This window comes from Arachis duranensis, chromosome 3 (genome assembly GCF_000817695.3).
Source record: "Arachis duranensis cultivar V14167 chromosome 3, aradu.V14167.gnm2.J7QH, whole genome shotgun sequence".
NCBI lineage: Eukaryota > Viridiplantae > Streptophyta > Magnoliopsida > Fabales > Fabaceae > Arachis > Arachis duranensis.
This window is the reverse complement of record NC_029774.3, coordinates 110,623,622-110,648,364: the sequence shown is the minus strand read 5'-3', so window position 1 is coordinate 110,648,364 and position 24,743 is coordinate 110,623,622. Positions and strand designations below refer to the sequence as shown.

Sequence of the window (24,743 nt, the reverse complement as noted above, 5' to 3'; positions counted from 1 at the left end):
TAACTGAATTTCTTTCCTGACTTGAATCCATTGATTGCGTTGTTGTGCAATGATGCAATGTGCTACACTGCCACTGCTCCAAATCCTTCACATATCAAAATGGTGACCAAAGCGTATCTCCTTCCTGACATTAACGCTGTGGTGTCATATGCTCTCACCAGTGTCAATCCATGCCATAATTGTTATTATTTAATTTTAATTTCCACACACATTAACACAATAATTTGCATTTTGAATTGAGCCTAAAATAAAGTGATGCTTTCTTTGAAGATGTGGTTCAGAATCCAGGCTGGGAATTCATTTGATCTTGAATTAGACCAACAATCCATTATGCATACATTACCATTACTATATAATATAGTTTGGACCATACCTTAATAATTTAATATACACCAACCAACCATATACAATGTAAAATAAAATTACTGTCTGATGAGAAGGAGACAGAGAAAATGACAAAGAAAAGTTAAAAGATTACGAAATTGGCAGAGTGAATGGGAAATGAATGGATCTATTCATTCATAGTGTAAATAGAAAACAAAGAAATAGGAAGTAGGCAGGAGCGAGCAGGCAAAGGCAGATTTGGGATCATAACTGTTGCTATCTATTTGGATGTTCACTCACAGTCACAGTCACAGTCTCTACTCTCTACAAACGGCCACGATCACCCTCAATAAACTTCCAAATCAAAGCAGGCACACCAGCACCCAACAGTTTCCATTACTTTCACTTTCTAGCTTTCTTTCCTTGCCTAACACAACAACCTCTTGCTTCTCCATATCTTGACTATAGTGACACATCAATATCACTGTTTTATTTTATTTTATTTTTTGTCTTTCATTGCTCACTTCACCTCATTCCTATTGGGCTCTCTGGTGTTGTAATGGGGAAGCTACTTCTCCGTTGAAGTTGCATCATTTCTTCCCAATATTAAAATGCACAATGGCATAGACATAACATGCATACATAGCTATCATATCATATGCCAAGCCAGTTGGTCCACATTGACATGCCACCAATTTATATTGCTTTGTCGTCTTGCTTTGTTTGCACCTTGGTCTCCGTTTTGTTCAAAAGAAGAAAGAAAGGGGCATACCCCCGTATTATTGTTATGTTTTTTCTTTTTTTTTCAACCTTGGTTCATATATTAATATATGAGAGTGGTAACATTAAAGAAACAGGAACATGAACCAACGAAACAACCACCTCTTTTCTTTCTCGTTTGCCTTTCTCTTCTTTTTATGGCTTACTCACTGCCAAAAAATAAAAAGTGAAAGAGAAATACCCGTTTGAATGAGACTGCGGGACAGTGTTGGGCCCCCCTCTCTGGAAACTTTACTTTCTTGCACAACAGGTAAACTAGACTAAAAACATGTCTTTTAGATTTTTGTTTTTCTACAACCAAAAATTGTATGTTCAATTCTACTATCATCAATCTTTGACTGTCTCTCTGTACAGTTATTAAACCCCTCCTAGGTCAATTTGAATCTCACCCTACCCTCTTCCATAACCATATCCATTTGCATTTTTCTATTTACCTCTCTATACCCTTTTTCTCTACACCCCCACAATGGTCCACATCCACAACAAAAAGCAATAAGAAAAAAGAAAGGAAAAAAAAAAGAATATTTCATCACATGCCAGTGATGCCATAAGATGTACAAAGCTATTGTGTGGAAAGGAAAATGCCTTCCCCTCCAAACTGAAGAACAAAAAAATAGCATCTGTTGTGGAAGTTTTCTCCCGCCATCTATATCAACCATTGTATTTTGCAATGGCTATGAGAAACATTTTCCCACCAAGAATGTTGCAGGGCCTCCAATTCCAACTTAGACAAGCAACCATTTTTACAAGGAATGCTCATGGTTGTTACCAGTTCTTTTTCCAGTGGTCTTATTCCCCCAAGCATATCATGTGTCCTCTACAAAGATTCTGTGTATGAAATCCCTGAACCTTTTGGAGTATAGCTTAGGATCAACGGCTGAGATGGAAGTGGGATCCACTTGCAGTGACTTGTATGCATGCTCTAGCTTTTTGCTAATATCATAGTCTTGTAAAATGTCAATGATACCAAAGTAGAGGATTACATCAGAGATCTCACTGCTACTCTCTGAAGGAGTTGAGTTGCTACTACTCCCACCACCACTACCTGCCACCACCAACTGATCCAATCCACCACCCTTACACACTCTCTCAGCTCTTGCAGGCATGTTCATTCCAAGCCGGATTAGAGGTCCCCTGAAAAATCAAGGACGAATCACAACTATGGACGAGTTCTCGCATAATTTTTACATTGATAGATATTATGGATGGAGGGAGTAATTATCAATTTATGTAAGTTAAAGGTTGCCATTAGTTAGGTTTAAAATGAGGAGGGAGCAAAAACAATAAATACTCGTGCATATGTCAAGAAAAAACGAAAATGCTTATGATACGTCACTGCCCCGCAAATATGTATGTCCCAAGATTCAAGTTCTAAAAACGACCACTGATCCATCAATGTCTTTGTCAGTTTAACATTTGGCTTTCTTTACAAAAGAAAGCTATTGCCCTACCTAAAAGATCAACTGGACCCCACCGGCATTTGTTGTCAATTGTCAACAAAAACTGTCAACAATTTCCCCAACGGGATCATTGATTCATTTCTTTAATAAGAGTTCAATAAGTTCATAGATGGATAGGTCTAAAGACTAGAGAGAATGGCAAATATAATCCTCTTTCACCTTTCAGTTCTTTTTACATGACCATGTACTATTTGACATTTAAAGACAGAAGAACTAGCCTCTCTGGTTAATTTTTTAAACCCGGGACCATTTGCACCAAACCTCAACGACACAGCACATGCACACAAGGGAAAGCAATTCCACCAACATGTACAAACAAGATATTGATGTTATAGATTGATACGCCATTCTCTCATGAATCATCTAGTAGTAAATTTAAGTTACTGAGAATTAATGCATGATTACAAGAATCCACCAAATGGTCCTGTTGGACTATAAATGCCTGGTCTGGAATTACCTCAACAGTTTTAGACAGAACAATTAAAGCGCATCAAGATTTCTAAATCACCAACTGTTTCTATAGGATATTGATAATGATCATAAATTAATGATAAAGAAATGCAAACTATTCTACACTAGAGAGACAAGAAGGATTTCTATATACATACAAAAAGAAGAGGACATAAATAGAAAAGAGCATACCTGCATATGAGCACCTCATCATCATGGGCATCTCTCTTGCCGGCTACATCCATAAGCATGCAGATTTAGTGAATTCACATGAAAGGATAAGAACTAGAAAATAAAAATATATATATACCTCCCCTCAAATCATCTGGTGAGGTTTTCAATTCATCAAATGAGCAATCATCACGAAAATGAACGCCAATGAGAAGACTGTAATCCATGATCCCCTCTGCTTCCAGGAACTCAGTGTCTCTATCAAGTTGCCTGAGTATAAGCCACTATAACATAAGACCAGACTAACCCCAAGAGCAGCAGTTAACGTTGAATGTAAAAGCAAAACAAGGAACTCGGAAAGTTTGGTACTGTACCATTTAAGCTCTTGAAACCACGACTGTTCTAGGCGAAAGACAAAATTGAGATCAAGGTCCTTGAGAGTGGTAGTCTCGTCAATCTCCTCCTGGGGCTTATCTGTTATCCGGCCATAAGAAGAACCTTTGAGGTCAAACCTCTTGTGGATGCGATACTCCGAACAAAATACATTTCCCATTACGATGAACCGAGTCTGTTTTGTCATAGCATTATGAGCATTACAAATTTTCATCACACCACAACAGGGAATTCGGAAGGTTAACCAAACCAATTTACTCCAAAACTCAAATGGGAAATCATACCTTTTGACCCCCAACAGGCTTGACACAATGTACCCCAAGGAATGCTGTTACCAGGGAGTTCTTGTACTGACAAACATGCTGATAGTAACTTGGAAGCATCCTAATGAGAACCTGACATGGGCACCAATTAATTGGTTATTGAATACCCAGATAAAAAGCATGGTGACCAAAAGTTTTACCTTGCTGAACATAATAAATAACACAGTTTTTCACTTGAAAATTACGGGAAGTCTATACAGTAAGGCTAGGAAAGCAACAACTACTAACCTTGACCTCAGATTTCTTGACGGTCTTGATTATGAATCTGTCATCTTGAGTGAGATAAAACAAGCTTCCACTTTTGCCAGGAGAAGACATCTCTCTGAGTGTGTCACTTCCGCAAATGGCAAGCATGTAGTCCGCAGGATCTATGGCAAATAATTCCCTTAGATGTCTAATTACCCAACCAACCAACCAACAAAAACAAGTAACCACCAAAGATATAGGCAGAATTAGTATGGTATACACAACCAAAAAATCTTTCCACACTCAGAAATGAAGGCAAGTAAAAACAACAACAATTAATAAAATTGACTCATAATAACAATAATGCCAACACACCTGAACACCATGGGACAATAGTCTTTCCACCTGAAGTCCATTGACTGATGCCGAGGCGTAACCTTGGACCCTTCCGGCGGGAATCTCGTCCAGAATTTCTCGTTGGGATCGAAATCCCCTGGCCGGAGATCTCGCACGATGGGGGTATACTTTCCAACAGTGTACCTAAAAATAGAAACCAACTCCTCGAAATATAAACATAGAAAATCAGATAAAATTGGAACCCAGCTGCTAAAAAAGAAATAATATACCTACCGGATACCAAGTTGAAGATTAACCATCAAATCATAGTTCTTGTGCCCCTTGGACACAGTTTGACCTGGTTTCTTGAAATCACCATCAAGAGACCAACAAGGACTCTTCTGAGAAGAAACCCCGCAGCTACTACTCTCTCCACCATTCTCGGACTCGCTGCCGTCCCTGTAAAACATAGAAGCTTCGGCATTATCAACAATGTCACAGGTAATGTCACCAGCTTCACCATCAAGCTCCCAAATGCAAATCCTGGGAAAACTGACGCTCCTTCTGCCACCATCGACCGAACAGCGCACGCTCTTCTTCCCTTCTTCATTGACAAACTCCTTCCCCCAGTTACCGGCACAGCTTCTTCCGCTTCCATCGCCCCAAGTGAACACACCCTTCCCTTTGGGCACTCCTTCTTCCCAAAACCCTTCGTAGCGGTTCCCATTCGCCCAAACCAAAATACCTTTTCCCGAAATGACACCGTTCTTCCACTCTCCGATATACTCATTTCCGTTCCTCCACACGTACCTTCCCTCGCCGTCCTGCAAGTTGCACTTCCACCACCCTTGGTACACGTCTCCGTTGCCGTAGCGTTTCTCACCGAAGCCGTGCTTTCTGTCGGCGACCCATGATCCGCGGTACATGTCGCCGTCGACTCCAATGAAAGAGCCGAAGCCATCGATCCGACCGGACTTGAAGTCTCCCTCGTAGGTGGCGCCGGAGGGCCACGAGAACCTTCCTTTGCCGCAGGCCTTGCCTCTCCGCCACTCTCCCTCGTACATGCAGCCATCGGACCATAAGTACTTCCCGGCGCCATGAGGAGCGTTTCCAGACAGGGTGCCGATGTAGATGTCGCCGTTGGGAAGTGTCTTCTCTCTTGCGGCGGGGGTAGGGGAGTCGTCGGCGGCGGAGGAGGAGGAGGGAGAGACTCGGCGAGAGGCCGGTTGGGATCGTGTCCGAGCAGGTGGTATGCAGGCTGAAGGGAGAAGAAGGTTGTCGGTTGTTGTGAGTGTGTGTGATTTTTTCTTCTTTGGAGTAGCAGAGTTGTTAGGGTTTAGATGAATGTCTTGGTGAGAGAGAGTTAAGAGTCCCTCTTGCATTGTTATGACCGGCGGCGGTGAAGATAAGTTGCCGGAAAGTGAAGTGCCAACGGCTAAGGCATAGGTAAAGCTATCTTGGTTAGTGGTGCCTTCCACATTGGGGATCGCTAATACCCTCTCAGTCTCACTCACTCACTCTTCTCTCCCTTCCCAACATACATAGACATAGGCTCTACCAAATTCCACGTGAATTTTGGTACCACTATTGTGTATCCCCCGCGCCCACAGGTATTACACTGTTAATATTAGTATTCGTAGGGATCTACTCTACACTCTATGTGGAATGCCTCATTGCATGCCCTTCTTATGTCTTTTACTTTACACCGCATGCATTCACTCCCACATCTATTAATTTCTCTATTATATGCTACTAATTTCTCCATTAACCAAAGTGGGTCATCAATCAAACACATAGTGGACATCACGTAGTAATTCCACTCATTACTCATTACTAACAAGCCTGACTATGCTCATGGAAAAATTAAGACCATGCATGCTTTTCCACGGATTTATCATTTTCCTTTTAACTAATGTGTCTAATTCACTTTAGAAAATGTGTTTCTATGTCTAAAAAAAATATCTTCTACGGATGATTTCTATATCTAAAAAGACTTGTTAAATTATTTTTTATTTTTTGGTGTCTAAAATCTTTTTTATTAATAATAATATATATGAATGTATGTATTGTTAGACAAATCCTTTTATAAAAAGTGGTAACTTATATTTATGGGAAAAAAAATCAGTAGTAATTAGAGGGGAAAAAAGAAAGAACGAACGAAACCATGGGTTAGTAGGGTGGTACACAGTAATTTTGTTGGGGCTAGGAGAAGCAAGGAGTGGGGAGTTGGAAATAAATGGGTTTGGTTCACAAGTCACAACGGCTATGATCATGAATAAGGCTTAGGCTGTGTGGTTGTGTGGCACTGTGCCCCGTGTTTAAGTTTAAGCCAATCATAACGAAGGAATTAAGAAACTCTGCGCGGGAACATGCCCACTTTATTTATTGTGCTCAACTAAATTAACCACCTTAACCTTGGGCCAACTTACCTAAATCAACATTAAACTAGTTTCTTTCCATAAACCACTGGCGTTTTCTTTTAAAAAAAAGGAAAAGTCTAGGGGACCAGCAGTTTTGTTGAATTTTGGCCAGCATGTAACCAGCAGAGGAAGATGAACCATTGGATGAAATCTCACACCAATCTCACACCATCAAATCATCATTGATGGCTAGTTGATGGCTAACAATCACAAAAACTGCTGGCCTCCTAGCATTGCTCTAAAAAAATATATATATATATATTTTCAATTAGACTAATGTAAAAATGTTTTATATCCTAAATGAAGGACACAGCTTGAGAAAGAAAATAAATTATATATAGAAGAAGTGTCGAAAAATAAGAAAAAGAAGAGTAGAAGAATGAAGAAGGGGGAAAATTAAAAGAAGAAAATGAAGGATTCGTAGAAGAAGCACAATTGAAACAAAAAAAAGACTCATCAGCAAAAGAAAAAATTAGAAAAAGAAAAAATGCGTAATTTCATCTACATATATTGTATAAATAAATTTTGTTCTACAATAAATTATTAAACTAAATTAATTAAATTTGATGAATAAATAACTATTTTTGACTAAAAACGATTAAGACGCTGTTAAAATTAACCCAAAAAAATTAAACTAACGTTATATCCATTAAAAATAGGTTTTATCGTATAAAAATATTCAATCGTTCAGTTTTTTGTTGATTCTATTTAAAAAATTATCAAATTAATCTATTATCATCATTAATTTTTGAAATTTCAACCCACCTGTAATAACAACGATAAAAAATTTTCAAAAACACCACTAAACTTTTGTAATCCTCTCTTACTAATAACAAACTTCACTTCTATAATCTCCATAACACAGAGTAAAAAAATACCTCATTTTTACTAACACCACCATTGTAACTATATTGACAACCATCATTTTTTATTAAACTTTTAAAGTAATCTTTGAGATTTATGTCGTATATTGATTTGGTCCATGAGATTCTAATAAAAACTACTATCGTTCTCGAGATTAAGTTTTGAGTATCATAGTGGTCTCTTGACCTCTTTTTTTGGCAATGACTCATCAAATAGAGTGATGAGTTGGCACTCCCATGTCACGCTGGACAATGATGAAATGACATCGTTTATAACCAAAGCAAAAAAATATTGTTTTGATAGTTGTGGACATGAAAACAGTTTACACACACTTTAATTGGGTGTTTCTACTTTGATTGGGAGCCAAAAGTAAACGATGTTGTTTCACTCTTGTCTAGCATGGGAAGAGGGTGATGGCTTACTACTTCATTTGTTGAGTCACTACTAAAAAGGAGTTGAGAGATTACTATAGTAGACAAAACTCAATTTTAGAGACAACGATAGTATAATTGAAATTTTAGGGGTCAAATCAATGTACGTCGTAAATCTCAATGATCACTATAGAAATTTAGTCTCATTATCTTTTCTTTGGAACACAATAACCAATCTCATCATTAGCACTCACAATAATAATTAAACACACAAATCATAAACAAATTAAAATTAACCATAAATGGTAATGATTGTAATTTTGCCTCATCTTCTTCTTACAAGGGATCCATCTAACTTTTGACTAACAGTTCTTAATCTCATATATGTACAGATAAATGGCTCTGCCATCAAAGAAGTTGGTATCAAGGAAGCCACGTGCTCTTCTTATACAACACGCAACAAAATTGAGTTTTAAATATTGTGAAGGAATATTTCATTCATCTATTCTTCTTTTGAAAATTTTAAACTTTTTTTCATTATCTTCTATATGCTATTACGAGCTTTTTCGATCCTTACTTATTTCTAATCTTTCTTCAACCTTGTTCTTGTTATTTTTTGTTCTTTTAATCCATCATCTTATTATAGTAACTTCTATCAAAACTACAAACAAGAACCAGTTTATTCCAATTCCTGATAAACTCACTAAAAATATGTTTTTTCTATGGCGCCAAATTTCTCTATCCATCATCCTCTCCGAAAACTTTAGTGATCATCTCGATCTCAAAAAAATTCTCCCAAATTTGCTTTCAATGCTGACAAAACAGCAGGCAAAGAGTCTTCAACTTACACAGCATGAATTCAATAGGATTATGCAATTCAAACATGACTTTAATCTTTTATGGATATCTCATTTCAAACTCGAATTGCTAGCTGTGATCATACCCATCAAATCTAGGAAAGGCCCAACACTCATTTTGCTACGCACACCAAATCAAGAATTAAATAACTGAAGACTCAATTAAAATCCCCTAAGAAACTCACCCTCACCACTACGGAGTATCTTCTTCAAATAAAAAAAAAATGTTGATCTTCTTGCAGCTGTAGGTTCACCTCTTACCGTTGATGAACATGTTGATGCAATTCTTGATGGTTTGAATTCTAACTATAAAGCTTTTCGTACATTCATTCTTGGAAGAAAAGAACCATGGAGCATTCCAGAACTTGAAGCTTTTCTCATGGCTTATGATGAAATAAACAAACAACTCAACAAAGAAGAAACCCTTTTGGTTCAGGCTATTTTACACTCAAATACACCTATCAATACTAATTCTCAATCTTCTTTCATTAATTCTTATTTTTCTAGTTCCAATTTTGGAGGATTTGGTGGTAGACGAGGAAGAGGAGGTCGCAATTACCTTGGAGGTTACAGTTCTTTGCAAAGCTCCAATCAAATTCAATGCTAACTTTGTGGCCGTTTCGATCATGGAGTGTGATAGTGTTACTTTCACTTTGACCAAACTTTCAATAACCCAAATTCTTCCTCCCAAAAATTCCTACCTCCTCTTGCATCTACATCCTTTCATAATCCTCAAGCTCTTATTGCCACTCCTTCTTCAGTGCAGGATAATGCATGGTACCCCGACTCCGCTGCATCAAATCACCTCACCCATAACAAACAAAATCTCCTTTCCAGCACTAAATATCGTGGCTCTGAACATGTTGTCATCGAAAATAGTATAGGTATTCGTATCCATCATATTGGTAACTCAACTCTTATATCCCATCTTCAAAGATTTAATTTGTTTTACTTAATTTATTGTATGTTCCTAACATTGCAAAGAATTTCATTAATGTCCAAAAATTTGCTGAAGATAATGGAGTATACTTTGAGTTTCATGCTCATCATTGTTGTTTCGTTCTTTACAAGATGATCATATTCTTTTGCATGGCATTGAATCTAATAGAATCTACAAATTTCAAAATATTTGTATCCCTAAGTCTCTTACTTTATCTAAACCACAAGCCCTTTTTGTCAACATTTCTTCCTGTGACCTATGGCATAAGCGCCTTGGTCATGCTTCTTCGAAGGTCATTGTTGTAACTCTTCGAAATGCTTCAACTCCATACTCTCAACCTTCCAACCGCTCATCCTTATGTGATGCATGTTGTAAAGCCAAAAGCCACCAATTACCTCATCTATTAACACGTACACTCAACCTTTTGATCTTGTCTTTGCTAATGTTTGGGGTCCTTTTCATATTCCCTCTTCAGCTAGTTATCGATATTACTTGTCCCTTGTTGATACATATTCTGGCTTAACTTCCATCTTTTTGTTGATCAATAAATCTCAAACTTTTACTGCCTTCAAACAATATAAATCCTTTGTTGAAAATCTTATTGGTCACACAATCAAGATCCTCCAAACAGATAATGGAGGTGAGTTCACCTCTAATGCCTTCAAACATTTTCTTCTCTCTTCTGGCATCACTTTTAGACTCACATGTCCTTATTCTCATCCTCAAAATGAAAAAGTTGAGCGTAAGTATTATCATATTACCGAACCTAGTCTAGCCATGCTAGCCAATACCTCTTTTTCTCTCCTTTTTTGGCCTGATACCTTCATTAGTGTCACATAAGTTATTAATCGCTTATCTACTCCTTTATAAGACAACAAATCTCCCTTTGGAATTCTCTATCATCAACGACCATATTACACCTTCTTTAAGGTCTTTGGTTGTCTCTGTTATCCTTGTCTTCGATGTTACAATTGTTACAAACTTGAACATCATTTTAAACCATGTGTTTTCCTTGGATATGCCACGAATCACAAAGGTTACAAATGCTTAGTTTCTAATGGCAAACTCTATATATCTTGCCATGTCCAATTTGATGAATCCATATATCTATACCACACTATTTTTTCTCAAGAAACCATTTAGCATAAGTTCTTTACCCCAATTTTCATTCCTTTTTATCCTTCTATTCCTATAACCTCTTTTTCTGCTCATCCACCCTCTCCTTCTTTATTATCTTGCCATCCCAAATAGATGACACTTCTCTCCCACCTACTACCTCCACTACTCATCAACAATCTCCCTCTATTCCTTCTACAACCATTTCATCTCATGTTTCCATCATTGGCATTGAAGTTCCTTTCCCTCTACCCGTTCTTGATCTACCACAGCCTCTTAACACTTATCCCATGCAAACACGTGTTAAGTATGGCATCTCTAAACCAAAGTTTTACCACACTACTCTTACCTCATCACAAGACTCTTCACATATGATTTCTTCCTCTGTTGACCAAGCCATGTGATCTCCTAAATGGAAAAATGAAATGCTTGAGGAATATAGTGCACTACTTAAAAACAAAACTTAGGATCTTGTAGAGCTACCCCCCAAGAGCTACTATCATTGGCTGACGTTTGATCTTCATGATCAAACAAAATTCAGATGGATCGATAAAGAAATATAAGACGTGTCTAGTTGCGAAAGGCTTCCACCAAAAGGAGGGCCTAGATTTCGACCAAGTCTTCAGTCCTGTCATTAAACCCGCAACTATTCGTGTCCTTCTCACTTTAGCTCTCTCAAAAGGTTGGCAAATTCGTTAATGTGACTCCAATAATGCCTTTCTTAATGGCACTTTAGACAAAGATGTTTGCATGATTCAACCACTTGGATTCTCATTTTCCTCTACTTCCTTTGTGTTTAAGCTTCATAAGGCTTTGTATGGCCTTAAACAGGCATCCCGTGTCTGATTTACTACTCTAACACAAACTTTAAACAAATTTGGGTTCTATCACACTAAGTTAGATCACTCATTCTTCATTCGTACTAATTCATTTTCTACTACTTACATAATAGTTTATGTTGATGATATCCTTTTGACAGGCACTGATCTAGCTATAATTTCTTTATTAATTTCACAACTCAATAATGTTTTCTCACTCAAGAATTTAGGAATTTTGAATATCTTTTTGGTATTGAATTTACATTTTTAACTAATCATCATGTTGTCTTGTCTCAAACTAAGTACATTAGGAAGCTTCTTAATCAGATAGAAAAAATACAAACAAAATCCATGTCCACACCTATGACCACCAACCTAAAATTATCAAATCAGGGTGATGATATCTTCGAAGACCCAACTCTATATCATTTCATCGTTGGGGTCTTCAATATGCTATGATTACTCGACCCAAAATTGCATACTCTCTAAACAAAATAAGCCAATATATGTATCGCCCTCTTCAATGTCACTGGTTTGCAGTAAAAAGGGTATTGCGATATCTTGCGGGTTCATTATTTCATGGTTTAAAATTCTTTAACACAAATGATATGAGTTTGAATGTTTGATTGCCTATAGTAACTCTGATTGGGCTAATAATTTGGATGATAGAAAATTCACATTTAGATTTTGTGTTTACTTGGAGAGCAACTTAATTTCTTGAAGTAGCAAAAATAGGTGAAAGTGAGTCGCGACATCACGGAGGCAGAGTTTTGAAGTATTATGTCAACAATGGAGGAACTCATTTGGTTGCGCACCCTTCTTCAAAGAGCTTCATGTCCCTCTCTCTCACCCTCCCGTCATCTACTGCAACAACCTCAGCACTTGTCTTTTAGCTGCAAATCCGGTACTACATGGACGCTCAAAACACTTTACCTTGGATATGTCTTTTGTTCAAGAAAGGGTCAAGAAAAAGCTTCTCTTTATAGAACACATCCATCTAATGCACAAATTATTGATGTTCTTACGAAACCGCTACCTGAAACCAGTTTTAGATTTCTAAAACCCAAACTCAGGTCCTCTCTTCTAATTCGCTCCTGAGTTTGAGGAGGATATTAAGAGATAGTTACAGTTTTTTCTTTATAGCCGTTAGAGTCTGCTTCTGTTAGTTAGAGTTTTGTAACCTTTCTTTATTCTCTCCGTACACGACTATATATATATGCCATGCATTATAACAAAATTGAGTTTCAAAATATTATGCAAGAATATTTCATTCATCTATTCTTCTTCTGAAAAATTTGAACATTTTTTCATTATCTTCTATAGCCTAGACTTGGTGGAGGGGGGCAGGCATAAGGAACAAGAAGAGAGGGTGGGTGAAAAAAATGCAAACGTATAGATGAATTTTGATTTTTTTTTTAATTGATCGAGATAGTAAAGAGAGTTGATAACGTGATTGAAGTTACAGTAAGACAGGAATTTAACTGGTTTTTGATATATTGATTGAATGTGTAGCAATGACGAAGATGATGAACGATTTTGTATTTAAGTGGAGGCCATGGCTACTTAATTAGTAGTTATTAGAAATTAAAGATACGAAGTGAGTGTATATTAAAAAAAGATGATGGAATTTAATTATTGATAAAAATTGAATTTAAAGGATAGAAAAGCTGACAACTATGAAAGAAATAATTTAGGAATTTAATATAATTTTTAAATAAAATCAATAAAAATTACTTTTTATAGATATAATAGTTGTTTTTTTAATTAATTTTAAATTTTTTATAGATAAAAATTTATTATTTATTCTGAATTTGATTGTAAAAAAAAACATGGTGGAGAAGGGTAAACAATAAATAATCAGATTAGTAGTTAGTAGTTTTAGGTTGTATGCATTTATTTTAATCACGTGAAGAACTTACTTATTTGTGGCCACAAATATGGATTATTTTAGTAATATGCATAAAGCATGTGACGATGGCATAGCTTAGTGGGCCTCAGTCCTTCATTCAACTAATAAAACACATTCAATATTCTCAAGTTTCGAACTTCTGATAAAGCTCAATCAAAACCAAATCTACTTCTATTAAACTAACTCCTTTTGCACAAACCACATTCAAAATATTGCCTTGTTAGACAATTGTCGTCACAAAAATAAGAATTAAATTAATATGACATGTTAACCAATAAAATAAAAAATATTATTATCTATTATCTATAATAATAATATATAATGGAAATATAGAAAAGAGTTGGTATATAAATTATTTTTCTTAAAATATCATCTATTATATATAATTCATAAAAACTTAATTGTACTGTTTGATCAGAATGGAACTCCTTAAATTCCCAGACCCAGGTTCTGAATCTAATGGCCAAGTAGAAGAGCTGGTGATCTGCAAAAATTGTATAAATTAAAATAATTAAAAACTGCACTATGTATTAGATATTTGAATTAGGATTTGGATCCTCTAAAGTTTGAATTTTACTTTAGAGAGTAAAGTGTGATCTCTCACCATTGATTTCATAGGTGGGACTAATAATAAATATGAAAGAAAAACTATTCAAAGGTAAAAGATCACACTTTACTTCTAAAGTGAAATTCAAACTTTAGAGGATCTAAATCCTTTGAATTATTGTTGCTCTTGTTAACAAATAGCCCATTCTAATAATTAATAAAAATGGTTCTATTATACTAGCCCAAGTCCATACTATTAATTAAAATAACACTAGTATATTTTTCAAATATTTGTTTCAAACCATCAGAGGTATCAGCGCCACTTTTCTCTCTCTTTTAGTGGTTTCCAAACTTTTGGTCTTCTACTCTTCTCATTCTAATTTTCTTTTCATACCAAAACAAGACATATGAAGAAAAACCATTGAAGAGAAGTGAACAGCAAAATATTAACCATTAAATGCACAACAAAGATTCAAAGAGGTATATTTCAATTTCTTTTAAGTTAATAACAATGTCAAGTATTATTTATATTATTTATTTAAAATAATTAATTTATTTTTTTTATAACGGACAGTGTTCAAAGATTGAAGTGAGGGCAAAACTCAATAGAATTATTTTTGGGTGAGACTTGGAACAAAAAAATAATCAGGTAAATCAATAACTTTATTTTTGGTTATTATATATTTGTGTTTCTAAAATTATTTGTTATTGCTCAATAGATTTAATATTTTTTTTAGGTTTAATATTTTTTTTTAAGAAAATAATATATATGCAATTATTTTTGTTTTTTTTTTTGTTAGATAGTTCAAGTTAAGTTAAAAATGTCAAAGATGAAAACAATTCACTCATTTTTCAAGAGAAAAGAGAGAATATATGATGAACAAAATTCAGCTTCAGATTCTTTGAGTAATGTTCAAAATATTATTGAACAACCTGTGACACAACTTGTTGAGCAAGATATTCAACCCCCTGCTTCCAAAATAACAAGGACTGAAATAGATCAAGTTAATATTGATACATTGATGCGTGATCCCGGAAAGCGTTCGCAAATTTGAAATTATCCTATCAATCAACAAGATGAAATCCGTAGAGCATACATAAAGTTTGGACCATATCAATTTATTATGGATGAGTACCCTCTTTCTGGTCTAGAAAGTCATCCTCGTCGTTTCAAAGCTCATTGATTTAAGAGTTTTTCTTGGCTAGAATATTCGCCAAAAGTGGATGCTGTATTTTGTCTTCCATGCTATTTATTTTCTAGAAAATCAAGTCCATTCACATCAGGAGGATTTCGCAATTGAAAAAAAATGAATAATGGAAAGGATTGTGCATTTTTATCTCATGTGGGTAAATCTCTTAATTCTCCTCATAATATTGTTGTTAAGTCTTGTAAAGATTTGCTTAATCAATTATGTCACATTGACAAAGTATTGGCTAAGCAAAGCTCACAACAAGTTTTAAGCAATAGATTGCGTCTTAAAGCCTCTATTGATACTGTCAGATGGTTAATGTTTCAAGCTTGTTCTTTTAGGGGACATGACGAGAGTCATGAGTCTCAGAATCGAGGAAATTTTCTTGAAATATTAAAATTATTAGCTTCTTACAATAAAGAAGTGGATGCAGTTGTTTTGGATAATGCTCCTCAAAATGCAATATACACATCATTTTCTATTCAAAAGGAAATTCTACATGTTTTTGCTAGAAAGGTGCAAAATAAAATTCGCAATGAGATTGGTAATGCAAAATTTTGTTTGATTGTTGATGAAGCTAGAGATGAATTTAGAAGAGAATAAATGACACTTGTTGTTAGATTTGTTGATAAGCATGGATTTGTCAAAGAAAGGCTAATAGATGTTGTTCATGTCAAAGATACTACTTCTGCTACTCTAAAACAAGAGATTTATTCTGTATTATCTTATCACAATCTCAACATTCAAAATGTTCGAGGTCAAGGGTATGACGGAGCTAGTAATATGCGTGGAGAGTGGAAAGGGTTACAAGCTTTAATTATTCAAGAATGTCCTTATGCATATTATGTTCATTGCTTTGCTCATCAATTATAGCTAGCTTTTGTTGCCGCGGCTAAAGAAGTTGTTGATATTCATGCTTTTTTCCAAAGTTTGAGTAATATTATCAATGTTGTGTGCTCTTCTTGCAAACGCAATGATGAATTACGATCTGCTTATGCAACTGAAATTTCCCATTTAGTTGCAACTAATCAAATTGAAACAAGAAGGGGAGCAAATCAAATTGGCACATTAAAAAGATCAGGAGATACTAGGTGGAGCTCTCACTTCAACTCAATTTGTAGCCTTTTATGTATGCTTAGAGCAACAACTTCAGTTCTGGAAGATTTGGCTACTAATGGATCTATATATTCTCAACGTGGTGATGCTACTTATGCTCTTAAATCTTTATTATCATTTGATTTTGTTTTCATTTTGCATATGATGAAAGAAATTATGGGAATTACTGATAAACTTTGTCAAGCATTGCAACAAAAATCTCAAGACATTTTAAATGTTATGCATCTGGTTTCTAGTACAAAGTCATTGTATGCATCTGGTTTCTAGTACAAAGTCATTGATTCAACAGTTAAGAGATAGTAGTTGGGGAGCACTTTTGGAGAAAGTTAGTTCTTTATGCAATGATCATGCTATTCAGATACCTGATATGGGTGCTTCTTTTAGTGACATAATTCGGTCTCGTCGTAAAAAGGATGTTGTCACTGTTGAACACCACTATCGTGTTGACATTTTTACTAGCGTGATAGATTTTCAATTGAAAGAGCTAAATAGTAGATTTAGTGAGCAAGCAACCAAGCTCCTCATATTGAGTACATCTTTAGATCCTAAAGATGCTTTCAAGTTATTCAGTATTTGCAACATATGCAATCTTGCAAAGAATTTCTATTCTTTAGATTTTTCTGAGCAAGAAAAGATTCAATTGGATTATGAATTACAACATTATGAACTTGATGTGGTTAAAGCTCCAGATTTTCAGAATTTGTCTACTCTTGCTGAATTGTGTCAAAAATTGACAGAGACAGGAAAATCAAATATATATCCTTTAATTGATAGATTAATTCGTCTTGTTTTGACTCTTCCTGTGACAACAGCAACAACTGAACGGGCCTTTTCAGCTATGAAGATTATTAAAACAAGGCTTCGAAATAAGATGGAAGATGAATTTTTAGCAAATTGTATGATTGTATATATTGAAAAGGAAATTGTTTCAAAATTCAATTCAAAGATGATAATTGATGATTTTAGTTCCATAAAGCATTGTCGAGCAAGTTTAAAAATATCAAAATCTTAAAGTATGTAGTTGAACATTGACTTTTATATAATATAATAACTTTTTTGATATATATGCTATAAATCATATTTTATTAATTTTTTGTTGTATTTTATATTTAATTGACCCCTCTTATGAAATTTCTGGTTCCGTCACTTGTGATCTGGGTCTTCTTGATGGCTATCTTGTAATGTCTGATTAAGAGGGTATTATGTTCTAGTGGAAAATATAAAATATAAAATAAAAATAAAATTACTATATAAATAATAATATCATCGTACCATATTTTGGGTCAATGATTTCTGGGCCAGATGGTGATCTCAAACGACAATAATCCAAATCATCCACCAGCCGAATTCCAAAGATGACAAATTTGTGTTCTTTTTTTATTTCCCAGGAATTTTGTTTCTATTATATATTTGTTAGCTATCACATGGGTATTACTACTAATAGGTTTAATATATAACTTTCTTGAGATTTTATAATAGCTTAGCCCTTTGATCGAATTGGAAGAAGAAATCGTTGTTCCATACTTCCATAAATACTTTATTTTTGCCTCTTATACCAAATAACATGCTTTATTGCTTCATAATACATGTTTTTATGATTTGCGTAAGAGAATTATATTATCCTTGTTCAAATTAGACAATTATGAAAGTTATAAAAATAATATTTTAATCAGAAATATTTTCCCCTATAGCATAAACTAATATAATTTGTAATGATTTATGTCGTTTAAAGTCATTGTTAGATGAGTGCTAACAACTATTTTTAGTTTGTTGCATATCTTTATAAACATAGTAAAATTTTATAACTTTATTGGTTGTATTTCGCGATCAACGGAGTAAAATTTTAAACATAGTATATTAGATTATTACATGCCTTATATGGTGATATAGCATATCGTTGAATAGATCATCATCATCATCCTTTGTTCTTTGCTATGAACACAACCAAAGTAATTACAACTAGACTTAATTAAATAAAAAATCTCTGGGTGTCACGGGGAGAACCACACAATTTTCTGGCCTCTAGTACATGGAAGCCACTCTTATTCTTCTTAATGGAGTTGATGCTAATTAAATATTTTTCACCTACTCCGTACTAACTAATAATAATACCATATTTCCATTCATTGTAACTTGAATGCAAACAAGATTCTAGTCAATGGAAGAGGTTTCCTCTTTAAAAACAAATTAGAGTTGGATCAATGTGGAGTCCCTCTTCTATGCATTCTCGGGTGCTACTGTGCTAGTATCTATTTTATATATCAAGAAATTAAATACAACAAGTTGGAATTAATTAGTGCGTGATAAATTAAGATAATCCAGGTTATATAAATCTAATTAAAATTAGAGGTCTGCTACACATACAAGTCTTTTTTATTTACAAGTCTTACAAGTTGCTAACGGGCCTTTTAATGCGTTATTCATCCGATTCCTGTTTTCAAAGCGCTACAATGTATTATGAACGGTTCCTTTTCCTCTTTCTCTTCCTCTTCCTCTTCCTCTTCCTCTTTCTCTTCGTTTTTTTTCGATTTTTATGGTTTCTGAAATCAAGTTTTTCCTCTTCCTCTTCCTCTTCCTCTTCCTCTTCTTCGTTTTTTTTCGATTTTATGGTTTCTGAAATCAAGCTTTGAAATCGTTTTGAATAAGAAAAAGCAGCAGAAGATGAGGAGGAGAAAGAGAAAGAGTTCTGAATTATGCAACGAATTTTGGGTGTATTTCTTAGATCCTTTGTGTGTATTTTCGTAATCCTTTGGGTGTATTTCTGTAATCCTTTTGAAGATAATGGAACTTCAAAAATACACCCAAACGATTACAAAAATACACCTAAAGGATTACAGAAATACACCCAAACGGTTACAGAAATTCACCCAAACGATTATAGGAATACACCCAAAGGATTACAGAAATACACCCAAAAGATTACAAAACTAAAGGATTTAAGAAAATACACCCAAAATTCGTTGAAGTACATCTTATGCATAATTCAGAACTCTTTCTCTTTCTCCTCCTCATCTTTTGCTGCTTCTTCTTCTTCCATAAAGATTTTACCGTGAAAAAAAAAACGAAAAAACAGAAAGAAGAGCACGTAAATGAAGAAGAAGAAGAGGAAGACGAGGAAGAAGAATGTGCATAAACGAAAGAAAAGGAGAAGAAGAAGAGTAAGAAGAAGAAGAACGTGCAGCAAAAAGAAGAAAGAGAAAGAGAAGGCAAGAAAAGAAAGAAAAGAAGAAGGAGAAGACAAAGAGGAAGAAGAACGGTTCGAAGCGTTTTGAGCGTTAGTTTTAATTGGACTTGTAAGACTTACAAGCATTAATCGCTTGTATGCCAAGAATTTCTCTAAATTAATATGCATCCTAAACGTACAAGTTAAGATTATTATTAGTAGAAGATTTTAAATTTATTATTTTAATAAATACATAATAATTACATCAGGAATTAAATTTTATGCATATTTTTTATAATAAATTTTTTATTAACAATTTTAATTTATATCTTTAAGACATATATTAGCTAAATTTAAATTATTAATATGCAACTGTGTTATAATTTATACTATTCTATGATTTAAGGACACTGACACGGACACGAAACACAATATAACACGAGACATGTTGATATGCGAATTTTAAAATCTTATAAGACACAGAAACACATATACATATAAAATATAAAATATTTTTTAGACAAATTGTAATGATATTTTGATATTTTATTGATATTAAAATATAAATTAATTTTTTAATTATTTTTAATATCTTATTTTCATTATATAAAGTATTTAAAATATTTTTTATTTTAATAAATAATAATATATACTATATCTAAATTTATTTCAAAAATATATATTAAGAATAAGACTGAAAATACTGACACGTGATGATATTTAGGTGTGTCTAAATGTATCTAAAAAATAATTTTTTATTTTTTATTAAAATACGGTTGGACACAGCAGACATGCGTATCGGACGAGTAATGGTGACTTGGTGAGTATCATGTCTAAAACATATCCGATATATGAATACGACAACTCAGCGAAGTATCCGTGCTTCATAGGTACTATTTGATTTGATTATGTTAATTAGTGCATATTATAATGATGAGTTCTATAATGTCTTTATTATGCTGTCTAAATTGCCTAACTTTCTTTTTAAAATAAAAAATAAAATATTTAAAATAAAAAGTAAATTATATAAAATTTATTAAATATTATTTATTTACCTTTTTTAATAACTTAAGTAGAAAATGATAGATACCATACATTTACCTACTATAATATCCTGCTTTGAGATATATGTATATATGTGGGTGTGTCCCACTTCTAAAATTTATCGAACTTTATACTTTCGAAAAATATAATTATATCATCAGTACTTGGTAAATAAAAAAATATATTTTTATATATGTGGGTTTAAAAGTTAACATTGTTTAAGAAAATTATTTATAAAATTAAATTATACATTAAATTAAAATATTTAATATAACTTTTTATACTAATAAATTCTTATATTTTATGTTTTTATGATGTTTACATTTAAATTTTAAAAAAAATTATTAAAAAAATTGTGAATTGTATTTATTAAAAGTCAATTTTATTTTTGTTTATGTACCAAACATAGTTACAATTTTTTTTAATTGAACACTCAATATGATTATTGTCCAATTTTAATTTATTTGTAATATATGTGTTTTTAATTCTCATAAATTATTAATAATTTTTTTTTAGAAATTTGGTAATGATTGGTGGAGAAGGATCATTCTAAAAGTGATGTTGTAAAAGAGAAAAGTAAGTAAAATAAAAAGATCTTTTAAAAAGAAAAAAAATGTCAAACAAAAACATAAGAGAAAAAAATTGGTATGTTGGTGATGACAAAAAAGATAATAATAGTAACAAAGTACAGTGACATAACAAAAACAGTAAAAATATATAGAAGTTATATTATCCAATTTTTTTGTAAAGAATAGTGTTATCTTTGGTATAAATAGACCAGAACTGAATTGACTGTTCAATCTTTTAAAAATTATAAAAGTTACCTTCAATAGCTTAATGCTAAGTGCTTCTCACATGTCATTGTAAAGCTATATTTCAACCGAATAGAGCTTCTAGGGGTGTGTTTTGCAGGGAATATAAGTGTATTTTTAGAAATTTTGAGATAAAAATGTCTTATTCTTATGTTTGATTTAAGATTTAAAAAATTATTTTTGGATATATTTTATTTTAAGAAATTGAATTACCACCAATTTAATTCTCATTTCTCTCCTGATTATCTTTAATTTCAATGGAAATGGAATGTAAACAATAAAATAAAAAGACTAAATTATTCCTATTGTTTAATGCTAGATTTCACTTTCTTCTTTATTTTTTTTTTTTGAAGAACGAAATCCTAGCAGAGCGTCTCCCCCAAATCAGTGAATTTCACCACCAATGTCATTACTACCGGAGTTGGCACCGATGTTGCTGTTACTTTAAACAGAAGATTTGTCTCCTTCTCTTTTTCGATTTATGTTCGCACTGCTTCTCTCTGTGAATTTTCTTCCAATCTCACGCTAAGGTTTGAATTTTTCTCCAAATCAGTGGAGGCTTCACCAACGCCACCACCATTGGATTTGCAGCAGCGCCAACATTACCCTAAACAAAAGACTGGTCTCCTTCTCTTCTTCGAGTTCATGTTCGCATTGCTTCTCTCTGCGAATTCTTTTCAAATCTCTCATTAAGGTTTGGGTTTTTTATACTTTTTACATCATATTACACTAATTTTTTGCAATAGACTGCTAATTTGATTAGTTAATTTTTTATTTTGCTTGATTTCTTATATGCCCTTTGTGATTATGTTGCATGTAAACAACGTGTTTGATGATTTGCCTCAATAAAGAGTTTAAACTTATGGTTTCTTTTCTTGAATTTGACAAAAATATTTTTTTTACATGCTTAATTTGTCTTGAATAACTGCTCAATTTTTCTCGTCTCCTCTTTATTTACTACTCGGCTGCCTCCTCTGTTTAAGGCTTCACTTCTTTTCTCATTTAGAATCTTCTTATATAATTTGCAAAGCATTTTATTTCATTTCTTATCTTGTTGCATATTAAGGATCTTATTCAGTTTTATGTTGGTTGAAATGAAGTATAGCTTAGGAACTTATGATATTAGCATAATAGTAGTAGTAAAGTTTTTAATTGCTACTTCATTTTTATTTATGCCTGAAATCAATCTCTTTAAAAATATGCTCATTTTTGTTTCGTTTCTCTTTCTTCTTTTATTATTATCTTTAATTTTAGATATGGAATAATTATTTCTTTGTTACTTGTTAAATGGCTAAGCTCGTGAACTTTTTTTAAAAGCAAACAGGGCGCTGAAAAAATTGAGTTATTTTCATTTTAAAATGAAAGGAAAAGGAGTTCATTTCATTTCAAACAATAATGATGATGATGAGTTGCATTCATTTCAAGGAATTAGAATCAATAAGCTATTAACTTCTGATTTTGGCTGCTGTATCTGACTACTAATAATATGTATTGCATACTTGAATTGATTTACAAAATTTAAATGTCTTCTAGCTAAATATGGTTGTTGTTTTAATTGATACATCATAATTCATTTTTTTATGACATATAGATGCTGATTTGTTTTTTTAGTGACAATATTTATTTAACTCTGTGGTTTGAACTATATTTATTTTGTTTCTCAAATAAATTGCTTAACTCTATGGGTTAAACTTCATTTATTTTTTTTTGCTAAAACTCTGGTTTGAATTATGTTAATTTTATTTCTCAAATAAATTAAGGATTTTTTAATTGAGTGCATTAAAACGATTTTAGTAGAAGGACCCATCTTTTAAATCTCCTTATTTAATGATTTTTTCTCATTTTAAATAGATTGATATAGTCATTTTTCCACAAAAATCAAAATTTAAAGGTCAAAGAATGGTTACGTTCCATAATTAGAGAAACTTCATATTCTTTCGACATCATCGATATGTATCTCTTTATACTAGATTTTTGCTCTTTTTAACCCATTCTGTTATTCCATATGCACACCACATATATACCACTAACAATATTTATTTATTTTTCTTAATAATTTTATTTTTAATTCAATTCCTATATTATTGAACCCACCAAATGGTTGTTATTAATTGTTAACAGAAGCAACATTCCATACATGATGTGATTGATCCGGCATTTTGTATGTTACATAATAATAAAACATGTATTTTTGAGTTAATGTCATAATAAAAAAAATACATGTTTATAACTAATAACAACTAATAACAATTATTTGGTGGGTCCAATAATATAGGAATTGAATTAAAAAATAAAATTATTTAGAGAAAAATAAATGTTGTTAGTGGTATATATGTAATGTGTATATAGAATAATAGAATGAGCTAAATTGGCAGAACAAAAGTTTAGTATGAAGGAATACATACTGATGATGTCGAAAAAATATGAAGTTTTTCTAATTGTGGAACGTAACCATTCCTTGGTCTTTAAATTTTGGTTCTTGTGGAAAAAGTGATTGTATCAATCTATTTAAAATGAAGAAAAAATATTAAATAAAGAGATTTAAAAGATATGTCCTTCTACTAAAATTATTTTTAATGCACTCAATTAAAAAACCCTCAATTTATTTGAGAAATAAAATAAACATAGTTCAAACCAGAATTTCAGCAAAAAAATAAACAGAATTCAACTCACAAAGTTAAGCAATTTATTTGAGAAATAAAATAAACATAGTTCAAACCACAGAGTTAAGCAAATATTATCACTGTAAAAACAAATCAGTATCTATATGTAGGGGTGTTCATGGTTCAGTTTTTTATAAACTGAATTGAAACTGCACTAAACTATTTAAAATAGTTTAGAAACTAAACCAAACTACTATGTCACATAAGAAACTGGTTTTAAACCAGTTTACAATACAGTGCACCAGTTTAAACCAATTCATAAAAATAAAACCAGTTTTAATTGAAAAAACCAGTTTAAACTGGTTTATAGGCTAAAATTAGTTTTAACTTTTAACATATATAAAATTAGCTTTTACATTTTTTCTCTCTCTCCCACTTTCTCTCTCTCTCCTTCTCTCCCTCTCTCTCCCCCTCATCTCTCTCTCTCTCTCTCTCCCTCCTCTCTCTCTCTTTTCTCCCTCTCTCCCCCTCCTTTCTCTCTTTCCCATTCT

The 24,743-nt window shown here is 33.0% G+C and overlaps 2 protein-coding genes across 2 annotated transcripts in view; one reads left to right on the top strand and one right to left on the bottom strand.

The window, feature by feature from the left end:
* Positions 1–1,264: 1,264 nt before the first annotated feature.
* Positions 1,265–6,094, bottom strand: LOC107480155 (phosphatidylinositol 4-phosphate 5-kinase 1). Its single transcript, XM_016100297.3, has 8 exons — positions 4,718–6,094; positions 4,463–4,627; positions 4,130–4,295; positions 3,863–3,973; positions 3,560–3,753; positions 3,325–3,455; positions 3,207–3,249; positions 1,265–2,238 (listed from the first exon to the last, which is right to left on the bottom strand). The coding sequence occupies exons 1-8, from the start codon at positions 5,803–5,805 to the stop codon at positions 1,911–1,913; spliced, it is 2,226 nt and encodes a 741-aa protein (XP_015955783.1). The 5' UTR covers positions 5,806–6,094; the 3' UTR covers positions 1,265–1,910.
* Positions 6,095–16,057: 9,963 nt separating this feature from the next.
* The window catches only part of LOC107480086 (uncharacterized), a 17,408-nt gene continuing 8,722 nt past the window's right edge, over positions 16,058–24,743 (top strand). The window contains exons 1-3 of the mRNA XM_052258414.1: positions 16,058–16,171; positions 16,328–16,798; positions 16,860–17,290. Of these exons, the coding sequence (XP_052114374.1) occupies positions 16,058–16,171; positions 16,328–16,798; positions 16,860–17,290 (1,016 nt within the window). The remainder of the gene's footprint in view (positions 16,172–16,327; positions 16,799–16,859; positions 17,291–24,743) is intronic.